The following is a 19,031-nucleotide window of genomic DNA, read 5'->3' as shown; positions in this document are numbered from 1 at the left end:
TCTTTCTTTCTTTCTTTCTTTCTTTCTTTCTTTCTTTCTTTCTTTCTTTCTTTCTTTCTTTTTCTTTCTTTCTTCTCTCATCCATGTAGATCATATTAGTTATGTCAGAAGTATTTAAGAGTAACATCAAAATATGAAAATGAAGGCAGACAATAGCTAGGTAAATACACTTGGCTGTTTTCCAAAAAAATGTTTATTTACAAAACTGGAAAAAGGGGCTGTATTTGACTTGTGATTAGAATTCCTCAAACCCTGGTTTAGAGGAATAGTCCCCTTCTGCTTTATATTTTATTTTCTGAATTTTAAGGGATTTTAACTTTTAAATTATATATATACATACATATATTTATATATGTATGTATATATAGAGTATATACTAATAATATATAATATAATATAATATAATATAGACATAGACATAGACATAGACATAGACATAGACATAGACATAGACATAGACATAGACATAGACATAGACATAGACATAGAGAGAAAGTGTGTGTATGCATGTTTGCTTGCCACAATGAGTGTGAAGGCTAGAGGAGCTCTTGGAAAAGTCAGCTATCTGCTTCCATCTTATGGAACCTGGGAATTGAACCCAGGTCAAATTCCTTTATCTACTCACCTTTCTCACCAGTCTTCCTCTTATTTTGTTTTTAAGGCCATGTTTACATGGCATTTAACCTTGATGATGTTATGTTTCCTTGAATTTCTATGTAAATAAAAGCACTTCCCAAATGCAAATAGAGCCCGTTTTATATACAAAAATAGTATATCTACAATGGCTTACCTTTTCACTTTCCAGATCACTTTTTGCTTTATTTGCCAAACAAAAGTGGACATGGGTTTGATACCTACTCAGCACCCACATAAAACTCAAGCACAGAGTTTGTAAACCCAGCAATGGGGAAGTAAAGACAGGAAGACCCCTGAAGCTCTCTGGTCAAAATTTAGCAGCATAGGGGCACTGCAGGTCTCAGTGTCACAAAAGTGGGAAGGAAAATGGTTGAGGAAGACACCTACCTGGTGTCCACTTCTTGTCTTCATACACAGTTATACTGACACCCACATGCACATATGCAAAACATACAGACACACACACACACAGACAGACAGACACGCAGACACACACACACACACACACACACACACACACACACTTTCACTTTGTTCAATGTTGAAAGAAAAGCAAACTACCCTGCATAATCCACAGCCATTAGGATTCTCTGCTACATTACCAAATCAAGGTTTGCACTTGAGGAAGTGTTACATTTTCATCCATTTTTTTCCCTGTAGTTTAAAATGCACTTGGAACTAGGCTATGAAGAAGACACCATGCCTAGAAGCTACATGAAAATTCTATTGTTCAAATATCGTCATTGGCAGAAGCTGCCAATCAGGGTTCTCCTGTGTCCTGTTTCTATTCTCTGTTATTTTCTGTTCAATTCTGATTCCACTCATACTAATTTCCTTAGTATCGATGGAGTTGAGATTTGAAAAAAGCCCTAGAAGTTCAATGTTAAAACTTTTGTTGTGACTGGTTTGGGGAGAAGGCTCAGCCAGTACGGTTGTAAGCATGAAGGCCTGTGTCAGAGTTCCAGGATGATATAACAAATGTAAACCTGTTTGTGCATATGTTAAGTTCCAGAGTTGCTAAGGCATACACAGGAAAATGCTGTAGCCCCATAAAGTGGATTGTAAGGAATGATACTCAAGTTTTCTTCTGACCTCCAAATCGCTCCCTCTCCCTCCCCCTCTCCCTTCCCCTCCCCCTCTCCCTCTCCCTCCCTTCTCTCTCTCTCTCTCTCTCTCTCTCTCTCTCTCTATCTCTCTCCCTCTTTCATACACACACAAGCACATGTACACACATACATGTACCTATACAATCAAGTGCCATTTAGTGTAAGAAGAGGACTAGACAAGTCAGTATACTTGTATGGATCCTTTGGCAGTCCTTAAAATACAGTAAACTGAATATTGTAGTACACTAACCTTGATGGGCAGATCCATATTGCTTGCAACCTTGCCCATTTTGTGGACTCTGACATTAAACAAACGTGAGATTTTTGAGTCTGAAACAAAGACCACTGTTATTCATGGTAGCTCAAATAGGAAAGGCACCATCGTGTTTGTATTGGCTTTCCTTATTGTCAAGTTCCATGGAAGCAAAGCTCTGCCCAGGTGGATAACTGCTCACAGAATGAGTCATGTACAGAGAAAGATTTTCACCACAATTACCCAGTCTTTTCTTCCAAAGATAGTGAGACTCTGGACAGCTATTCATTAAAATCTTTGGGGAGGACAATATTCTGATGAACATGGAATACTGGAATGCCAAAGATAAACAGAAAATGGACTTCCATAGTACGTTCTGTCTTAATATTGTTATGCATGAAAAGACACTTTGTTTTATTGGATATTTAGTGTTGAGTATTTGGGTTTCTCTCTGAATGTTTTAAAACTGTCAGGTCAAGTGACAGCTCCTTTTTTATGATCAAATGCAGTCTAGCCCACAGTAGGATGTGTCTTTCCCCAGTGAAGAAAAGTTCCTTCTTCAGAGGCCGACCTAATATAAACAACCCCTACTTGAGAAGACCTTCCAATGTGAGTCTACACTGTATCAAGTTGAAAAATAAAGTTACTATCCCATACTCTCACAGTGATTTTTCAATAGCATACAAAACTAAAACATAAAATTTCAGAGGACCAGACAGGGTTTAATATTGAGATGGTGGGTAAAAGACTTTCTCTCAAGAACATCTCCCTCTATTTATCAGGCAAAATAATTAGGCTCCTCCCCAGTACTGCATTCTAAAATCAAACAGGAATCAAAATACCAACCACAAAACTTTAACCCAGTACCCATGAGAAATCTGCTTTTCTCTAATAACTATAATTTACTACATATGATGAGATTCTATTTATCATAATTATGGGGTTGAATAAGTTTGTCAAGAATAAAGGAATGAGGTGCACACTAAACTATGTACTATAGGAATAGTTAGTAAAGAAAGTTCTAGTGAACTTGAATGGGTGAGTGTTCATCATGATTTGGGAAGATGGAAAACTGCTTAGTCTCCTTCTCCAAGCTTAAGCAAGAAGACTACCAAAGAGAACGGTTCATCTACCTTAGGAAGCTCTCCATGCCCTATCAATGAAGATGAAACACCCTAATCCTATAAGACACTGAAGAGACAATTGAAGAGCCTTTCTCTAGTGGTTGATTTTCATGAATTGTATTATTTGTTACAGATCCTCTCCACCTCCTCCTCTTATTGTCAAGTTGTTATATATAACATATGATAAAATATTACAAGAAATGCTAAGCTTTGAAATTAATTGGGACTGTCACCTACAAATCGCCTGCAGGGGAATGAGAAGGTTAGAAGCAGGACTGACAACTGAAACGTAAACTTATGAGGATCTATCTCATATAGTTAATGTCAGAAACAATGTTTTGCAACTGACCAATAGAGTCATTATGTTTTTGAGATCTTTATAATGTCATTAATAAAAATGTGATAATTAAAACATCCTACCAATTTCAGAATATATATACTTGAGCTCCCCTTTTACCTTTAACCCTTCCATTCTAACTTGTTTTTTTCTTCTCCATTCTTTCTTTTTTCCTTGACTGGAATAAGGGAATATGACATTAGTAGATATTTAGATGTACAAATTTAGCTAGGAAATTAGTAATGTAAAAACTTTCCTTATTATAAGAAATTGATACAGACAGGTGGGTAATAGTTAAGTGTGAACACAGATAGATAGATAAATGGTTGATAATAGGCAAATAGATGATACATAGATGTGAGCAGATGAATAGGTAAATTATAGATGGATAGATAGATAGATAGATAGATAGATAGATAGATAGATAGATATACAGGAATAGATGGCAGACCAGTGTAGAAAGAGAAATAGATGAATACATGTTAGAGATACATAGATAAGTAATAAAAAATAGATGATAAGCAGATAGATATACAGACATGTGGGTAGACAGATGAATGATACATAGATGATATAGAGAGAACCAAATGTGATAGATAGGTGGTAGATAGATATATGACAGATAGATAGACAGACAGATAAATAGTTAGATAGATTAGATAGATAGATAGATAGATAGATAGATAGATAGATAGATAGATAATAAATACACAGAAAGATGGAGATAAATGTAAGGAGAGATCCATATCAACAGCAAGCCACTAAGCGAGATTCATAGATTGAGTAAAATTAAACATGACAGAAATGAGACATGAATTTTAATGAGCTTGATTATAATACGTGAGGATGTCCTCATGTTACAATTTGCTCAGTCTAAACAAATAACTTTGTCTGGTGAAATACTTTCACAAAATCCTATGGGCTTGGCCACAAATTTCCTTTGTAGTCTTTCTCTTGATTTCTGGATTCATCTTGTTGTTTGAATCAAGTCAAAAATCTTTAGTAATGAACTGAGCATGTTAAGTGTACCAGAAAATAGAAATCCTCTTACTGACAAATATATAATCAAGATCACATATAGAGTTCTCTCAACTGGTAGATTCCCCTCAGTGATTTCTGAGTTTCTGTTCCTGTTGCTGTGATAAAATGCTCTGGCAAAGCAACACAGGGGAGAAAGGGTCTGTGTTAGCATAAGGCTCCAGGTGCAGTCCACCAGAGTGGGGAGGTCTGTGTTGGAAGAGACTTGAAGCAACTGTTAATAGTAAGGAAACAGAAAGATAAACTCAGCTCCTGGACTTACTTTCTCCTTTTCTATTCAGTCCAGGATCCCAACTCAGTGATTGGTGGCACTCACATTTAAAATGGGTCTCCCCACTTTGATTAACATAATGAAAACAATCCCATACAGGTATACGTAGAGAGCCACCTCTAAGGACATTTTAGATTCTGTCCACTTAACAATAAACACAAACCTTCATGCGTAGGGAATGTGTTCCACTGTGTCTTGTGAATTATATAAAATCATAAGGGAAGTAACAGGTCACAATGTCTGACCGTAAGAAACAGCATGTATGTAGTCATCAAGGACAAACAGGAGATAAATTAGAATCACTAGAAAATCTGGTCTAGTTTAGGGAAATGAGAAATACCAGGTTCCAAAATAAAAATAATAATAATAATAAATGAATCCATCAAAGGAAGACATGTTATCTGAAGATGTTTCCTTAGTGGTACTTATCAGTCTACCATGTTTAACAGCCTTTCTACCATGCGTACACAGAAAACTTATTTGTCTTCAAACAAACACAAAAATGAGAAGTAAAAATGACCACTAATATCTGCAGAAAGGAATGAAAAGATCTTTTGTTCCTGTGTCAATAACCAATTGATTGAACGATATTCTTTTATTGGTGCCAGTTAGTAAGGTGGCTCAGTGGATAAAAGCACTTGCTGCTAAGCCTAATAACCTGAGTTTGATTCTAGTCCAATCTCCTAACATCAATTCTGGCTTCCACATAACATGCACACACAACTGTGATTGCACCAACATGCCCACCCACATATTTATGAATATGCTTATGCATATGTCCATATAAGTCATGCACGCATGCGTTTGTGGGCACACAAGTGCTTGTGCACATGTGCATGCACACACAAACACAGATACACACACACACACTCTGAGCTGAGCTTGTAGTGGGTAAAACAATATGGGTGAAAAGATATCTTACATTAGCAAGTCATTTCATAGCCACAGCTCAGCTCCACATAGAAAAAACATCCCCAGGAAAAATCACCCACATTGTTTTATTGCCTTGATGGTCTTATATATGTCACTGAAGGCTGAGAGGTGAAAGGAAGACGTGAGGTGTGTAAATATAACAAGCAGAGAGACTCTTTCAGACTGCAACTCAGTATGAATGAGCTGTTTGTCAATATCCCCAGGTCTCTGGTGAGCAACAGGAATGACTCTGAGGATACTGCAACTCTGTCTCCTTCCACCAGAGATCATAATTGGGCTATGAATTTTTATAACAGGAGAGTCTTCCTGTCGCAGACAGAGAGTGACAGAAAGTTTAGTTAACAGAAAAAAAAAAACCCAAAAAACAAAAAAAAACAAACAAACTCAGAACAGGCAGAGTTGCCTGCCTGCATGGATAGCACTTGAATAGGCAATGCCTCTTTCTTCCTGTCCATTTTTTCTTTTCTTTCTTTTTCTTTTTTCTTTAAAACAAAGCATCTGTTATAGTTTACCAGCTAAGACCTTCAGAAATATACAGCTTATTTCTGAATGATGCTCACTGTACTGGTTTTCTGCCCAAGGACATGAGAGACTCTTTAGCACTGTGGGGGAATTTGAGAAGCCTATAGAGGTGAGGAAAAGTAATTTATAAATCGAAACCAAATGATAGCAAATGGTATGAACTAAAGTTGCATCTTCATGTGCAAAGAGCTAATTGGACCCATTTCCTGCCAGGTCTCTGAAGCCTGCCTTATAAACTCTGTCTCTCTGGTACTCTGCTCATTACAGACACTCAATGGGGGACCAGCACCTGCTGGGAAAAGCCCTCTGAAGGCAGGTTGTTTGTGACAAAGATGTACTTATAGAAAAAGAGAGAAGAGTGAGGGGGTAGCTATGCAAGTAGCTGTTTTCAGGGTCACATTAGTTTTATCTAGTTTATCTGAATTTGAAGAGTTTGTCTGTACTCTGCTCTGTAAAATCTCAGGGCGTTTCTGTCTTCTGACATATTAGAGTTTAACTGGGTCTTATTTATTCCTTGCTTGCTGGGAGAGGGTAAATTTTGCTTCTTTGTACCTGTGCCTATGTTTTGAAATGGAAGATTAGAACAGATAGGACATGCCTATTTCTGGAACAATCTATCTTTGCCACGGATGCTGAATTATTTTAATAATATCTTGAGCCAATTCCCTCATTATCTACTTTCGTAACCTGTCCTCAATGTCTCAACTTCATATTCTAAGGGGAAAGGAGATACAGTGTAGTATCTCACTTCTGAGACACTGGCAGCCAGCTAGAGATGCCCACGGGAGATGTCTGCATTTCTGTATGTACAATGGTTGTGGGGGGTGTCTCTAGAAACCCCAGTGAGTCCATGGAGAAGGCAGCTGTGTAAACTGTGTCTTCATGGGAACCTGAAGCCATTCCATTTTCACAGTACAACCGTGGACTTAAATTTAGTAAATTATTCTGAATGAAGTGGTCAGCTATCTATCAGAACACATGTATAATCTTTAAGAGGAGTATTTTACAGGTGGCCTTACCAGGTGTCTCTAAGTTGTAAGAGCATGATTTCCCATCACTGAAACAGGAAACAATCTTCATTACCTACTCACAAGTGTTACAATGCCCGTGCTTTAGTTCCTCCAAGAAACAAAGTTAGAAAATTTTCTCAGAGGCATTCACAAAACTCATTATACTTTACCTTATTCAAGTTATGTTGTAAGTACCCATGGCTTCCTCTGTGTGTGTGTGTGTGTGTGTGTGTGTGTGTGTGTGTGTGTGTGTGTACATGTATGTGTGCCTAGGAACATCCATGCACATATGTGAGGAGCCCAGAGCTCCATATCTGGTGTCTTCTTCTGATGCTCTCTATCTTACTGTTTAACACATGATTTTTCTCTGAACTTGCAACTTGCTGATTCAGCAGGACTAGCTTGTGAGCAAACCTCAGGGATCCTCCTCCTTCTATTTCCCCAGTTCTGGGATTACAGGCATGGAATCCCACCAGGGATTTTCAGTGTGAGGGCTTCGGATCTGATCTCAGGTCCCGAGTTTGTGTAGGAAACGCTAGTTAAGGAGTCATTTCCCTAACCTCATTATGAAGCTTTTTATTTTCAGCACAACTATGACAATTAAATGTTAATTTTACATTTATGAATCCTAAAGATACTAATAAAGCAATATAATTACTACGCAAGTGAGTATAATAAGAAACTACTGGAAAATGTATAGGTAAGTCTCTTTTGTGAGCTACCTCATCTTTTTTTTAAATTTAATTTTTATTATTTCACTAACGTCATACATGAGTCGTGCACTGCCACCCCTCCTTTCTCCTCCCAGTTCCTCTTGTGCCCACTTCATTACAAAGTTCATGGCCTCTCTTTGTTACTATTTAATTAATATGTATATAATCTGTATATATTCATAATCTAATTTCCCCCACTACATTGTAAACATAAGTAAATGACTTATCACTCAGAAGATACTTTTCTGACTTACAAAACTAAACATGTAAAATTATTCAGATTTAGAGCTAGCAGGGATCTTAGTAGTGATCCAGTGTGGAAATTTTAATTTTACCAGATATGGATGCAGAGGTGAGTTACCAATTGCTTCCCTTGGCTCTTAGCTCCACAATGATACAGCAGGAGCAACTGCCAGCCTGCCTAAGTCTGGGTGGGGACTACACACACAAGCAGTGCAGTGATTGTTATATGAATATTAGATTATGAATTAGTATTTCTACCTTTGTCTTTAATGATGCTGTAATCAGAGACCATACTAAACAGAACTGCCAACATTTCTTAGAAAGAAATGTTTCCTTTCAGTAAGAAATCAAGTTAGAACTAGAAAAGCTAAGATTGTAGTTCCAATGTCTCATTCACTCACATTTCTGAAGAGAGAGAGAGAGACAGAGAGAGAGACAAAGAGACAGAGAGAGAGAGAGAGTATTTTATATATAGAGAGAGTATTTTATTTGGGGAAATCAATTTACATGTTATTAAGTTTCTGAAGTTTAAACTATAGGTATCCATGACAAAAGGCAAAGACTCAAATAACCTATTCTTGAAAGTAAGATTCTCTCCCAGGCACCAGAGTTAGTGAAGCACGTAACAATTTATGTCTTGATTTGTAAGTAAAGTAAATTTTATACTGAATACTAAAAGTGAATGCAAGTTCAGCCACTGAATTCAATCCAATAAGTTATCCCAAATGGAAGCCACTATTCCTGCCTCATACTTTCTCCATGTGAAAGAAATCTGTCATCAAGTAAGTTCCCTCACGTTGAGCAAATTGTCCAAAATGGAATCGCTTGAGAGGACTCATACACTCCAATAAGGAAGAGATGAGCAAAATGTAAAGATGGACGCATTTTCTGAATAATGCATGCTGTCTCCCCAGCCACTCAAATGACATAGAAGGGAAAAATCTGGGTTGCTAGATTTATAGGCTAGCTATTTTACTTGTATTTCATTTTTATACGTGCTTTATACTTTTACAACAAGTAAAATTATTCCCATCAAAACGTTATTTCTACTCAAACAGAACAAATAGAACATTCACAAGAAGCCAGGGATCACAGATGTTTGAAAAGTAAAGGTTTGCCTTCACCCAGATTTGTTTTTATGACTGTTGGGGGTAAACATAATTTTTCTAGTAACGCAATTAGCAAAGGTAGACAGTTGACAAGGGGCACCTTCATAGACAGAGTAACTGGGACAGGAAAGGAGACAGCACTTAGCTAACCACACCCCCCACACAGCTACCCAACACCAAGGTCTCTGTTCCTTCTACCCAACTACTGAATTTATCAAAGCACCAGCTGGCTCTGTAGGTAAAGATGCTCCCTAGGTATGGATCATGAGCACCCAGAGTTCAAGCCCCAGGACCAACTCGGTTGGGGGAGAAAACCGATGCTGTCTCCCTCTTGCCTTTCACCGATGAGCAATCAGCAATCCTCTGTGGACCCAGAAATCAGAGACTAGGACATTGCTTGTGTTCCATTTACCAAAATATATTCCTCTGCGCATCATGGACAGAGCCACCTGCAGGTACTTGCTGGTGAAATTAGTGACCTTTGATAATTATAGCCCACAGTGCTCCACTTCTAAACTAGGCTGGGTTTCTGATTTGTACCAGGGCTCCAGGTCCCAGGCTCCTAGCTGTAGGTTAAAGCTCTTGCATACAGGTGGAAAGGTGTAAGGAGAATGGAGAGGACCAAAGCCTTAATCTAGCCCTTGTTCCTTCCCCCTCCCCTTATCTCCTGTTTGGACAAATGCTCTGGGAAACATTCTTGGGATGGGAATGGCTTGAATGGAAAGGAAGAACTTAAGAATTTTTTTTTTTTAATGTATGCAGTAAAAAGGATGTGGAAAGAGAATCATGTGTGGTTAATGTCTTTTTTTTTTTTTTTTTTTTTTTTTTTTTAACAAACCTTTAGGGATTCCAGTGCGTTCAGCCATCTCCGGAATCCAAAGTGGAGGTTAAAGCCTTTTTATTGCCTTAAGTCAGTAGATGCACACCCTTGGGTCACTGTATGGGACAAATGTCTCCGGTGCAGACAGGTGTCGCACACGCCCAGTGGGGACCTCCCCTGCTACCCCTGCTTTCTCGAAGTGCTGGAGCATGCCTAGTGGCCGCTCTGGAGCCACCAAGGGTTTTTGCACTGGCTCACACTCCGCTTCTCCGGGTTTTATCTAGAGCCCGCGGGGGGTGGGCGGGGGGGCTGGGGGGAGCCCGTAGAGCCTGGCGGCCTGGGCTACACCAGTGGGGAGCGCGTACGGGGCTGTCTCCCGCGCGCTTTAAGGTTGCTCGGGAGATGCTGGAGCGCAAAGCCTGGCTGCTGCTGCTGCTGCTGCTACTACTGCTACTGCTGCTGCTGCACCTGGCGCGCTGAGCACCGTGCGGGTAGCCCCGAGGGCCAGCGGCGGTGCGGGTGCGCGGGTGGCAGACTGCGGTAGAATGAAAGCCTGGCTCCTCCGGCGTTGCAAGCCACCGCTCCGGCGCGATCAGGTGCTGGCAGCCAGCCGCCCGCCGCTCCACTAACTTGCCACTTGGTCGCATCTGGTGTCTGCATTTTCGGGTGGTGGTGGGGGGGCGGGGACAGTGGGGAGTCCGAGGATCTGCGGTAGTGGAAAAGAGGGATCCTGCAAAAGAGGGAGACTACTTGCCTCTGCTGCCGCTCTCCGTCCCCTCCCTGGCGCTGCCCTCCACCCCCCCTCCCCAACCCCACCGCTGCCGCCGCTGCTTCTCTCTTCCGCCAATTCCGAGAGCGACGGGGCGTCTGTGACATGCGATCGCTTGCCAAGTGACGGTCCCCGAGTGTGAAGTGCCCGCGAGGAAGTGTGAGCTCCGACGCGGGCGGCAAGGGGATGACAGCCATGAAGCAGGAGCAGCAACCCACCCCCGGGGCCAGGGCAACCCAGTCGCAGCCAGCCGACCAGGTGAGAGTTGGCCTCTAGGGACTATCCCTCCAGGGAGGGGTGGCTCCAATCAGTCCCCCCCCCCCACACACACACTAGTCCCTCAGGATCCGCTCCCACGTTTGCCTCTCTTCATCTTCCCTCCGCCCCACTCCCAGGCTCTCTTGTCTCATCCATGGACCCAGCAGGAACTTAGAGCAGCCTAGTGCGCTTTGGGGCCGGGCGTCAGAATGCTCAAGGTGGAGAGCCGCGGGGAAGCGGGCAGAGAGGTAAAGGCTGGAGATGTGCCACGGCGGAGAGGCTGCTGTGGGATGGAGGGGTGATCTGTTCTACCGTGGGGAGTCTTGACTTCTGCTGAACGCATTTGGAATGGATCTAGCGCTGTCCTGGAGACTGGCTCTTGCACAGGTCCAGCCTTGTCTCACTGGCTCGGACGCGCGCTGGCTGGAGATACTGAAGTAGGCAAACGACCTTTAAGCTATTAGAGTTTCCCTTCTGCTTTCTTTTGAGAGGACTATGATGGAAAAACAGGGTGGGAAAAGAGGATTGGCTTCTCTAGTCTGCCGGTGGAACTGAGCATGAGGGAATAAAAGGCGTTTATCATTCAGAGTGGCAAGGAAGGTCTGGCTTTGGTGGTTTGTTGGGTCTAGATGTGTCGCGTCTGCAGAACTAAGGTGCCCAGTATTGGCTGATTGGTTATTACTGTCCCCTTTGCGTCCTTTGATACCTGCCACCCTTTTTGGGTTGGTGTTGTTTGGGTCTTTAGACAATCTGTAGCCTAATGTTATGGAGAAATGTCTGTTTCCTGGGTCTGGTTTGGGGGAGATTTGAGAGTTGAGTCACGCTTTTTCTAAAGTTGGAGGGATCAGGAGCGAGGCGATGCTCTCTCAAGGAGGATGGAGGCTGTAGAGTATGCCTGAGATGCGATCATATTTACATCAATTACAACTGGACTAAGAGAGCCATTCTTGGTCAGCGCAATGCTATGGAGCTAGATGATCCCGCAGCGAGATGCAGGAGGTGGAGCGCCAAGCTCTTTGCCCAAGGAGCGCACTGTCGGTGGAAGGCTGCTAGAGGCATTTCAACATAGACACTCAGCTCATGGTTTGAAGTGCGGTGACTGGGCTGGGGGACCATACAAGGCAAGTAGACCCCAAGCTCTTCAGCTCTTGGTATTCTAAACACTGGAGCCTTGGAGGAGCTGTCCAAATTGCCCAGAGCGATGCTGAAGCAGAGGAAGGGATGCCAGGAATGTTGTTATTAATATTCCAGTCTTGGTCATCTCTCCTGGCTTGTGGTCTCTTTCCTCCCTCTCCTATCCTATCCCATCCCATCTCTCTGCACATGTGTTTCACACAGGTGGAAAATTTCAGTGTTTTACAGCTCTCTCTTGCTTTCTCTGTTTAGTGAGGTAAAAATTGCAGTTTATGAAGCGTCTGCTGCCTTAAACCACCCGTTCTTCGCCCTTAGATAAGAAGGCAAAGATTAAAATATTATTCCACAATGTCCCCTCTTCTTATACCTCTTCTCTGTCCCCCTCCCCCATCAGCACACATCACCATGTAGAGACTGGTTAGCAGACTTATTGAAAAATATTTCAGGAGAGGAACACGATGTAATCTTCCCTTTTTAGGCTGAAGTCCTTAAATTTTATCTACAAGGCTTGGACTCTCCACTGCTCCAGGAGGGATGTAACCGATAAGAATGATTAGCCAGGAGAGAGTCTCCACATGAAATTTTTGCTCACTAACCTGTGACACCAGCTGGTAACTTGAGGTGCTGCAGACAGCTTCTGGAAGGGTGAGAGAGGTTTGCAAGAGGCAAGGCAGATATACAGAGACACACTATATGTATGCGTGGCAAATCCCTTTGTCAGGATTAACCTGACACTTAAAATTCACATGGTAAGAGAGGTTCGAGCTTGGATTCATTTATTTCCCTAGCATGAAAATTGGTAATGGCTATGTCAGATATTCAGAGAGTGGTCATCTGCAGAACTCTGATTCTAATTGGGTATTTTAAAGAGATTCTGGGCTTGTACATGATTGCAAAGTGTGAGTAATATGCATCCAGTCCATGTATTGGAAGAGGGTGATTTTTAAATGCAAAGTTAGGCTGATATAACTATTTGCATTAGCCTCAGAGGATACTTTGAGAAATTCCTGGGGAATCCCTGTAGCTAGGACTCTCCTTGTCCAAAGACTAATTAATATATAAAACGATGGTCATTGTGAATACTTAATTTATGGTCTGAAACAAAGAATTGAACAGATTCAGTCACTATGCCTTGAAAATTTTCAAATAACCAGACAATGTTCTTGTCATACTAGATATGTTAGAATAATTGTACTGGCTGCCAAAATACTTCAAAATAAAAATTCATAAATTTAACTTAACTTTTACTTTCATGCAATTCTTTTCAGTGATTAAACAGGAGGCGTTTCCCAGCCTCTCACTTAGTGTGTATTGATTCTGAATGATTTAGACTTTTGAATGTTGTCCAGAAGGTCTTTTACTTTCTGTGATAGTGATTTTCATGAGCCTCATAGATGCCTTACCCTGTGGCATCTGACATACATGCATTTAGCACGGGGCAAGAAAAGTCATTCTTGGGAATGGCGGTGGCTAGGGGGTCTTAGAATCTAGTAACTATCGTAGCCTATAAACGGCTCCTTTTCTCTGCTTCCTCTTGTCATTTGCTGTCCTCTGTCACATTCACCCTGACTAGAGCCAAGGCCTCCTAAGAAAGCAGCAGGGGCTGTGCACATTTTAAAAAAATATTTTGAGTCATTGCCAATATATCTCTTTAGTCATCACCCTTTTAAAATACCAATTGATTCAGTTTTTTAAAAGACCGATTGCATTTACAATAGCTGCTTTTGTTTTAATAATACTCTACATTTATAAAAGGCTAAAAAATAAATAATCTGACAGGGGCAGATATAATCACACCAACTTACCATGATCAATTCCTCACTTTTTATTGACGGATCTAAAGATCTTGAGTGGCCAATTATAGCTCATTGTTACCGGAGAACAACCACCTCTGAAACAGTTGTTCTGTGTACTCTGATGTTCTTGAGTTGAGCAGGAAACATGTATCAAATGCAGTTTTATATTAGACTCTCAAAGCAGCATTTTGAAGTCACTTTTGTTGCCTCCATTTCCCACTTAAGTGATGATGGTATGAATGCTCTTTTTAAAAAGTTAAGCCTCATAATCAAATTTGTCTTCAGAATTGTTGATGTGACTGAACTTGGGTCATTTAAATCAGAAGTCCCACCTCCCAACTTATACACAAGCACAACAAGATATTCTCATGAGAAGTAGTCAGAACGATTACAAACTTTGCTTTGTGCATGTGTGTACATTACCTTGAAAGGTAAATAGAGATATGTCTCTTTAAATCAACCGGCACTGTGTAGATGCTGCCTCTTTGAACGTTAAAAATGAACTAGGAATATCTCTAAATAATCTAGAAACAATGAAACAAATCAGGTAGATCATCATAAATACATTAGGAAGTTTAGAAAACGTTTCTATCTCACTTCTGTGGTAGTGAGGTGATTCCCAAGGTTTGTGAGTTTAGCAAGACAGGGGTTTGAAATTGTTCTCATTCCACCAGGTGGCGCACTTCTGCTGACGCCAACCCGGACAGTTACCTCTTGAGTGCTTGGCTGAATTCTTAAAGCCAAAAACAAAACAAAACAAAACAAAACAAAACAAAACAAAACAAAACAAAACAAAACAAAACAAAACAAAACAAAACAAAACAAAACAAAACAAAACAAACAACTGTGGTCACACACAAAGCTCAAATAAAGTAAAAGAACAAACTGCAGTTCTGAAATAGAACTTCAGGGTACTTTTTAAAACAACTGTTTTACAGCAATGATAAAAATTGTCATGCATTTTTCCTTTAAGCATTCATTTTTAGTAGCAGAGTAAATCTTCACAATGCACATGCAGGTCTCCTAATAACTAACTTATGGTCAGCTTATGATGATGTAGAGCAGGTTTTAAAGGACTAAGTCAAGATAGCTATTCTGCTTTTGACCATTAGGTAACACTGAGGGGAAAGCATTTTGATAGGGGAGCTGCCTTTCAATGTTTTTATTGCAGCCTTCTCTAACATGCTTGATTAAAATTTTGAAATGTACACTAAAGACTGAGTTGTAAAAACATCCATGTTTCTTCTCATATGAAGGCATGTCAGAATGTTGTAAAAAATTATTCTTTTTCACATAGAGTCTTGAAAACACATTGGAAGGGATTCTGAAAAGCTTGTTTGAACCAGGTCTGTAACCACAGGAGCTCGGTGACTAAGAGTCTAGGCAAGCCTGGGGTTCAGAGCATGAGTGTGCAAAGCAAACACAATACAACAGTCAGCCCCATACCAAACTATAAGGGGGGGCATATTATTTTCTTCTAACCAATGTTTAAAATATATCATGTAATTTACAGTGAGAGTTATATATGATTTGGTCAGAAATTATAATTTTGGATGAATAAAGATTATGCTACGATTTGAGACAGAATGTAAGTTTTCTGTTCTTTGTTTTTCTTGATGTGTGTGTGCATCTGTGTCTGGGTATCTGTGTGTCTGTATGTCCAATAGCCATGTCCCGCATTTTCCTCTATTGCTCTCCACCTTGTGTTTTAAAGGCAGGAGTTCTCACTGAATCTGACAGTGTAATTCACTAGCTAAATTAGATGCCCCCAAGCCCAAGGCTTTTCCTGAGAGTTTCTGCTTTTGGATCTCCTAACTGGGCTGAGCATTTCAACTTGGGTTCTCCCAGTTGGAAATCAAGCAGTTTCCTGCCTCTGACTCCTAAGTGCTGGGATTAAAGGTGTGTGCCACCACTGACCAACTCATCTCTTAATTTCTTACTTTACTCACTTAAACATAAAACACTAAACTAATAAATATACAATATAAATATTTTATATGTAAGTCATTTTATCTACTGAATTAAGAACAGACCACAGAAATCCCTTGCTGAGAATTATTGGCTTTTATATCTATCTATGTATTTCAAGGAATGAACAAATGACACATTTAAAAATTATATAAAAACACATTAAAGGAAATTGTGTTATGAAATATTAATGCTACATTATCTTATGCATATTACACCAAAAATAAAATGTTTAAGCTAATTATCTCCCAAACTGATGAAAGAAAAAAGCCATTTCTAAGTTTCAGTATCTTGAATTATTATGACTGTAAAATGTTATAATCCTTAGTATGCAAAGCCATATTTCTTTTATTTAGCATGTATCCTGCTACACATAGACAACTTTCATGAATATGATTGGGAGCGTTCGTACAAGCCACACCAGTAATAAATATTTACTAACATTTGATTATGGGTATTTGCTAGAAGTCCTAACGACCTAGTTTTAATTTTCAATTTGACAAGAGGTGGAATCACCTGGAAAATAGTCTCAGTGAGGGTTGGCCTGAAGGTGTATCTACTGGGATTGTCTTGATTGCCCTCACTGACATTGCCTAGAAGTGGGCAGCACCAGCCTTTGATCTTAAACTCTGATATGTATCAAACAAAGCCCAATGAGTAGGTGGTATGTATTAATTCACTTCTCTGTTCTTACCTGTGAATGTGACTTCAATAGCTATTTCAAATTCCTGTCACCTTGTATTTCCCACAGTTATGGATTGTAACCTATAATTATAAGGCAAAATAAACCCCTCTTGCTTACTTGCTTTTCTCTGGTGTATTTTATTATAGTGGCACAAATGAATCTCTGGCAGACAGGATGATTATATCTTCATTGTTTCTGTGAGTGATGGAGACTGTAAGAACTTTACATGTTTTTATAAGGATTAAATGAGATAATATGAGAAAGAAGAATGCCTTTTGAGAAATACCTGTCTCACACTCAGACCTTTGATTACATGTGAGGTCTGGGAATTTGAGCCTAACCAAAATTTAAATAATAAAAAGATCATATGCTACCTCTAACAGATTCTTTAAAGTTTATAGACTCTGCAAATTTGCAGGATTTCATGGTTTGTCTGAATGTAAGTATCATGTGACAATCTTTGCACTTCAAGACATTCAGGTTTTAAAGCATTTTCTTGCATCTCAGAATGTAATCCTTCAAAACTGTTCGATCATCCCATTTTCTAATGGACCAGGCTAAAAATAAATATAGGTTAGTTTTCTAACATTTTAATTAGGTATCAAATGCATTGCATATAGTTTCCAATGCAATTCACTTAGTCAGATAATTAGTATGAGGAGAGTGTTTGAAAAAAATGATGTTATTTACAGAGCTATGTTCTAGAGACATAGCCATGAAACTCATGTCTTCACAGGACATGCTCAGGACTAAGCCACATCAGTATTGCACTGGATAGGGGTGGGACTCAAAGCCCTACCCATCCCTCATTGAGGAACTACTGGCAGTTAATAAATGCTAAGAAGGAGTCCATTTTTTCTTTTTTCTTTTTATTTATTCTTTGAAATTTCCATGCACCTACACCATGTATTTGATATCTACCTTCTCTTTCCTTCTTTCAGCTACTCTCAAAAACCCCCATTATCACCCTCTCCACTTCATGTCCTTCCTTTGTAATTTTTAGAAATAATTTATTTTCTTAATTCACCTTTCCATGTGGGCTTTGGGTCATCCAGGGTAGCATCAAGGGTCTACCAGATGTGCACTTCTAAAAGCAAGTGACTCTCTGTCCTGTAGAGCCATCAGGTATCAGAGACATTTTTCTTCAGTAGTATAGCCACTGGTCAGCTGCCCATGATCCAATATATAGACTCACACTCATGCACATGTCCAAGACCCTTAGTAAGACAGACGGTCATTAATGAGAAGGGCATGAAAGCAGGATGGGTACTTGTTGGAGGAAAGACAGGGTTTGGTGACATCATCAAGACATCTTCAACACATCCATAGAATTGTCAAAAAGCAAAAAATATTCACAAAAGGGGAAAATGTGTAATAAAATGTTTTAGAAGAAGTATATTATGAAAGTTCAATGAATACCATCAGAGATGATAGTAAGTCAGTCTTCAGCAGTCAGTCCAGGGTGGATGTCTCTGGCAGCATTGGTGTTAGGAGGGTTAGAACAAGCATAGTCAAAAGACATTATTTCCCACATATAATTATCCATAGTTGTTCCAATGCAACATGTATACACCAAATATTATATATTGATATTCTAACTTGGAAATTAGTCCCATATTTTGGCTTGCTTGATGAATGACTTTTTGAATATACTAACCAAGTTCATGTATCACATTATTATTCCCAGTAGAGTAGTGCTTTTAAATTACTTTAAAGATTCATTTTATTATATTAAATTCTCTCTCTCTCTCTCTCTCTCTCTCTCTCTCTCTGTGTGTGTGTGTGTGTGTGTGTGTGAATGTACATGTGAATCCAGTATCTTCAGAGATCAAAAGAAGGTATCAAATGCTCTGAAGTGGGAATTACAGGTGACTATTAGGAGCCCTGCGTGAATTCTTGGAACTAAACTCAGGCCCTGTGCAGAAGCAGCAAGTGTTTTTTTCTTCTTTTTTTTCTCTTTTTCCCTTCCGTCTTCCTTCCTTCCTTCCTTCCTTCCTTCCTTCCTTCCTTCCTCTCTCTCTCTCTCTCTCTCTCTCTCTCTCTCTCTCTCTCTCTCTCTCTCCCCATTTCAAATGTTATCGCTTTTCCCGGTTTTCCATTTTCTTTCTTTCTTTTTTTTTATTATGTATTTTCCTCAATTACACTTCCAATGCTATCCCAAAAGTCACCCATACCCTCCCCCCCACTTCCCTACCCACCCATTCCCATTTTTTAGCCCTGGCGTTCCCCTGTACTGGGGCATATAAAGTTTGCATGTCCAATGGGCCTCTCTTTCCAGTGATGGCTGACTAGGCCATCTTTTGATA

The 19,031-nt window shown here is 40.0% G+C and overlaps 1 protein-coding gene across 3 annotated transcripts in view; it reads left to right on the top strand.

The window, feature by feature from the left end:
- Dpp10 (dipeptidyl peptidase like 10) overlaps positions 1 to 19,031 on the top strand; it is a 1,458,922-nt gene that overhangs the window by 757,873 nt on the left and 682,018 nt on the right. Inside the window, exon 1 of one of the 3 annotated variants that reach the window (XM_021164934.2) lies at positions 10,458 to 11,142. The exons of 1 other annotated variant lie outside the window; for it this stretch is intronic. In XM_021164934.2, the coding sequence (XP_021020593.1) occupies positions 11,071 to 11,142 (72 nt within the window). In that variant the 5' untranslated portion in view covers positions 10,458 to 11,070. Of the gene's footprint in view, positions 1 to 10,457; positions 11,143 to 11,211; positions 11,391 to 19,031 lie in introns of those variants that run through there. One more of the 3 variants, XM_029476885.1, reaches the window with a different exon arrangement.

The sequence above is a fragment of the Mus caroli genome, chromosome 1 (assembly GCF_900094665.2).
Source record: "Mus caroli chromosome 1, CAROLI_EIJ_v1.1, whole genome shotgun sequence".
NCBI classification, from domain to species: Eukaryota; Metazoa; Chordata; class Mammalia; order Rodentia; family Muridae; genus Mus; species Mus caroli.
This window is presented reverse-complemented; position numbering and strand designations above follow the sequence as displayed.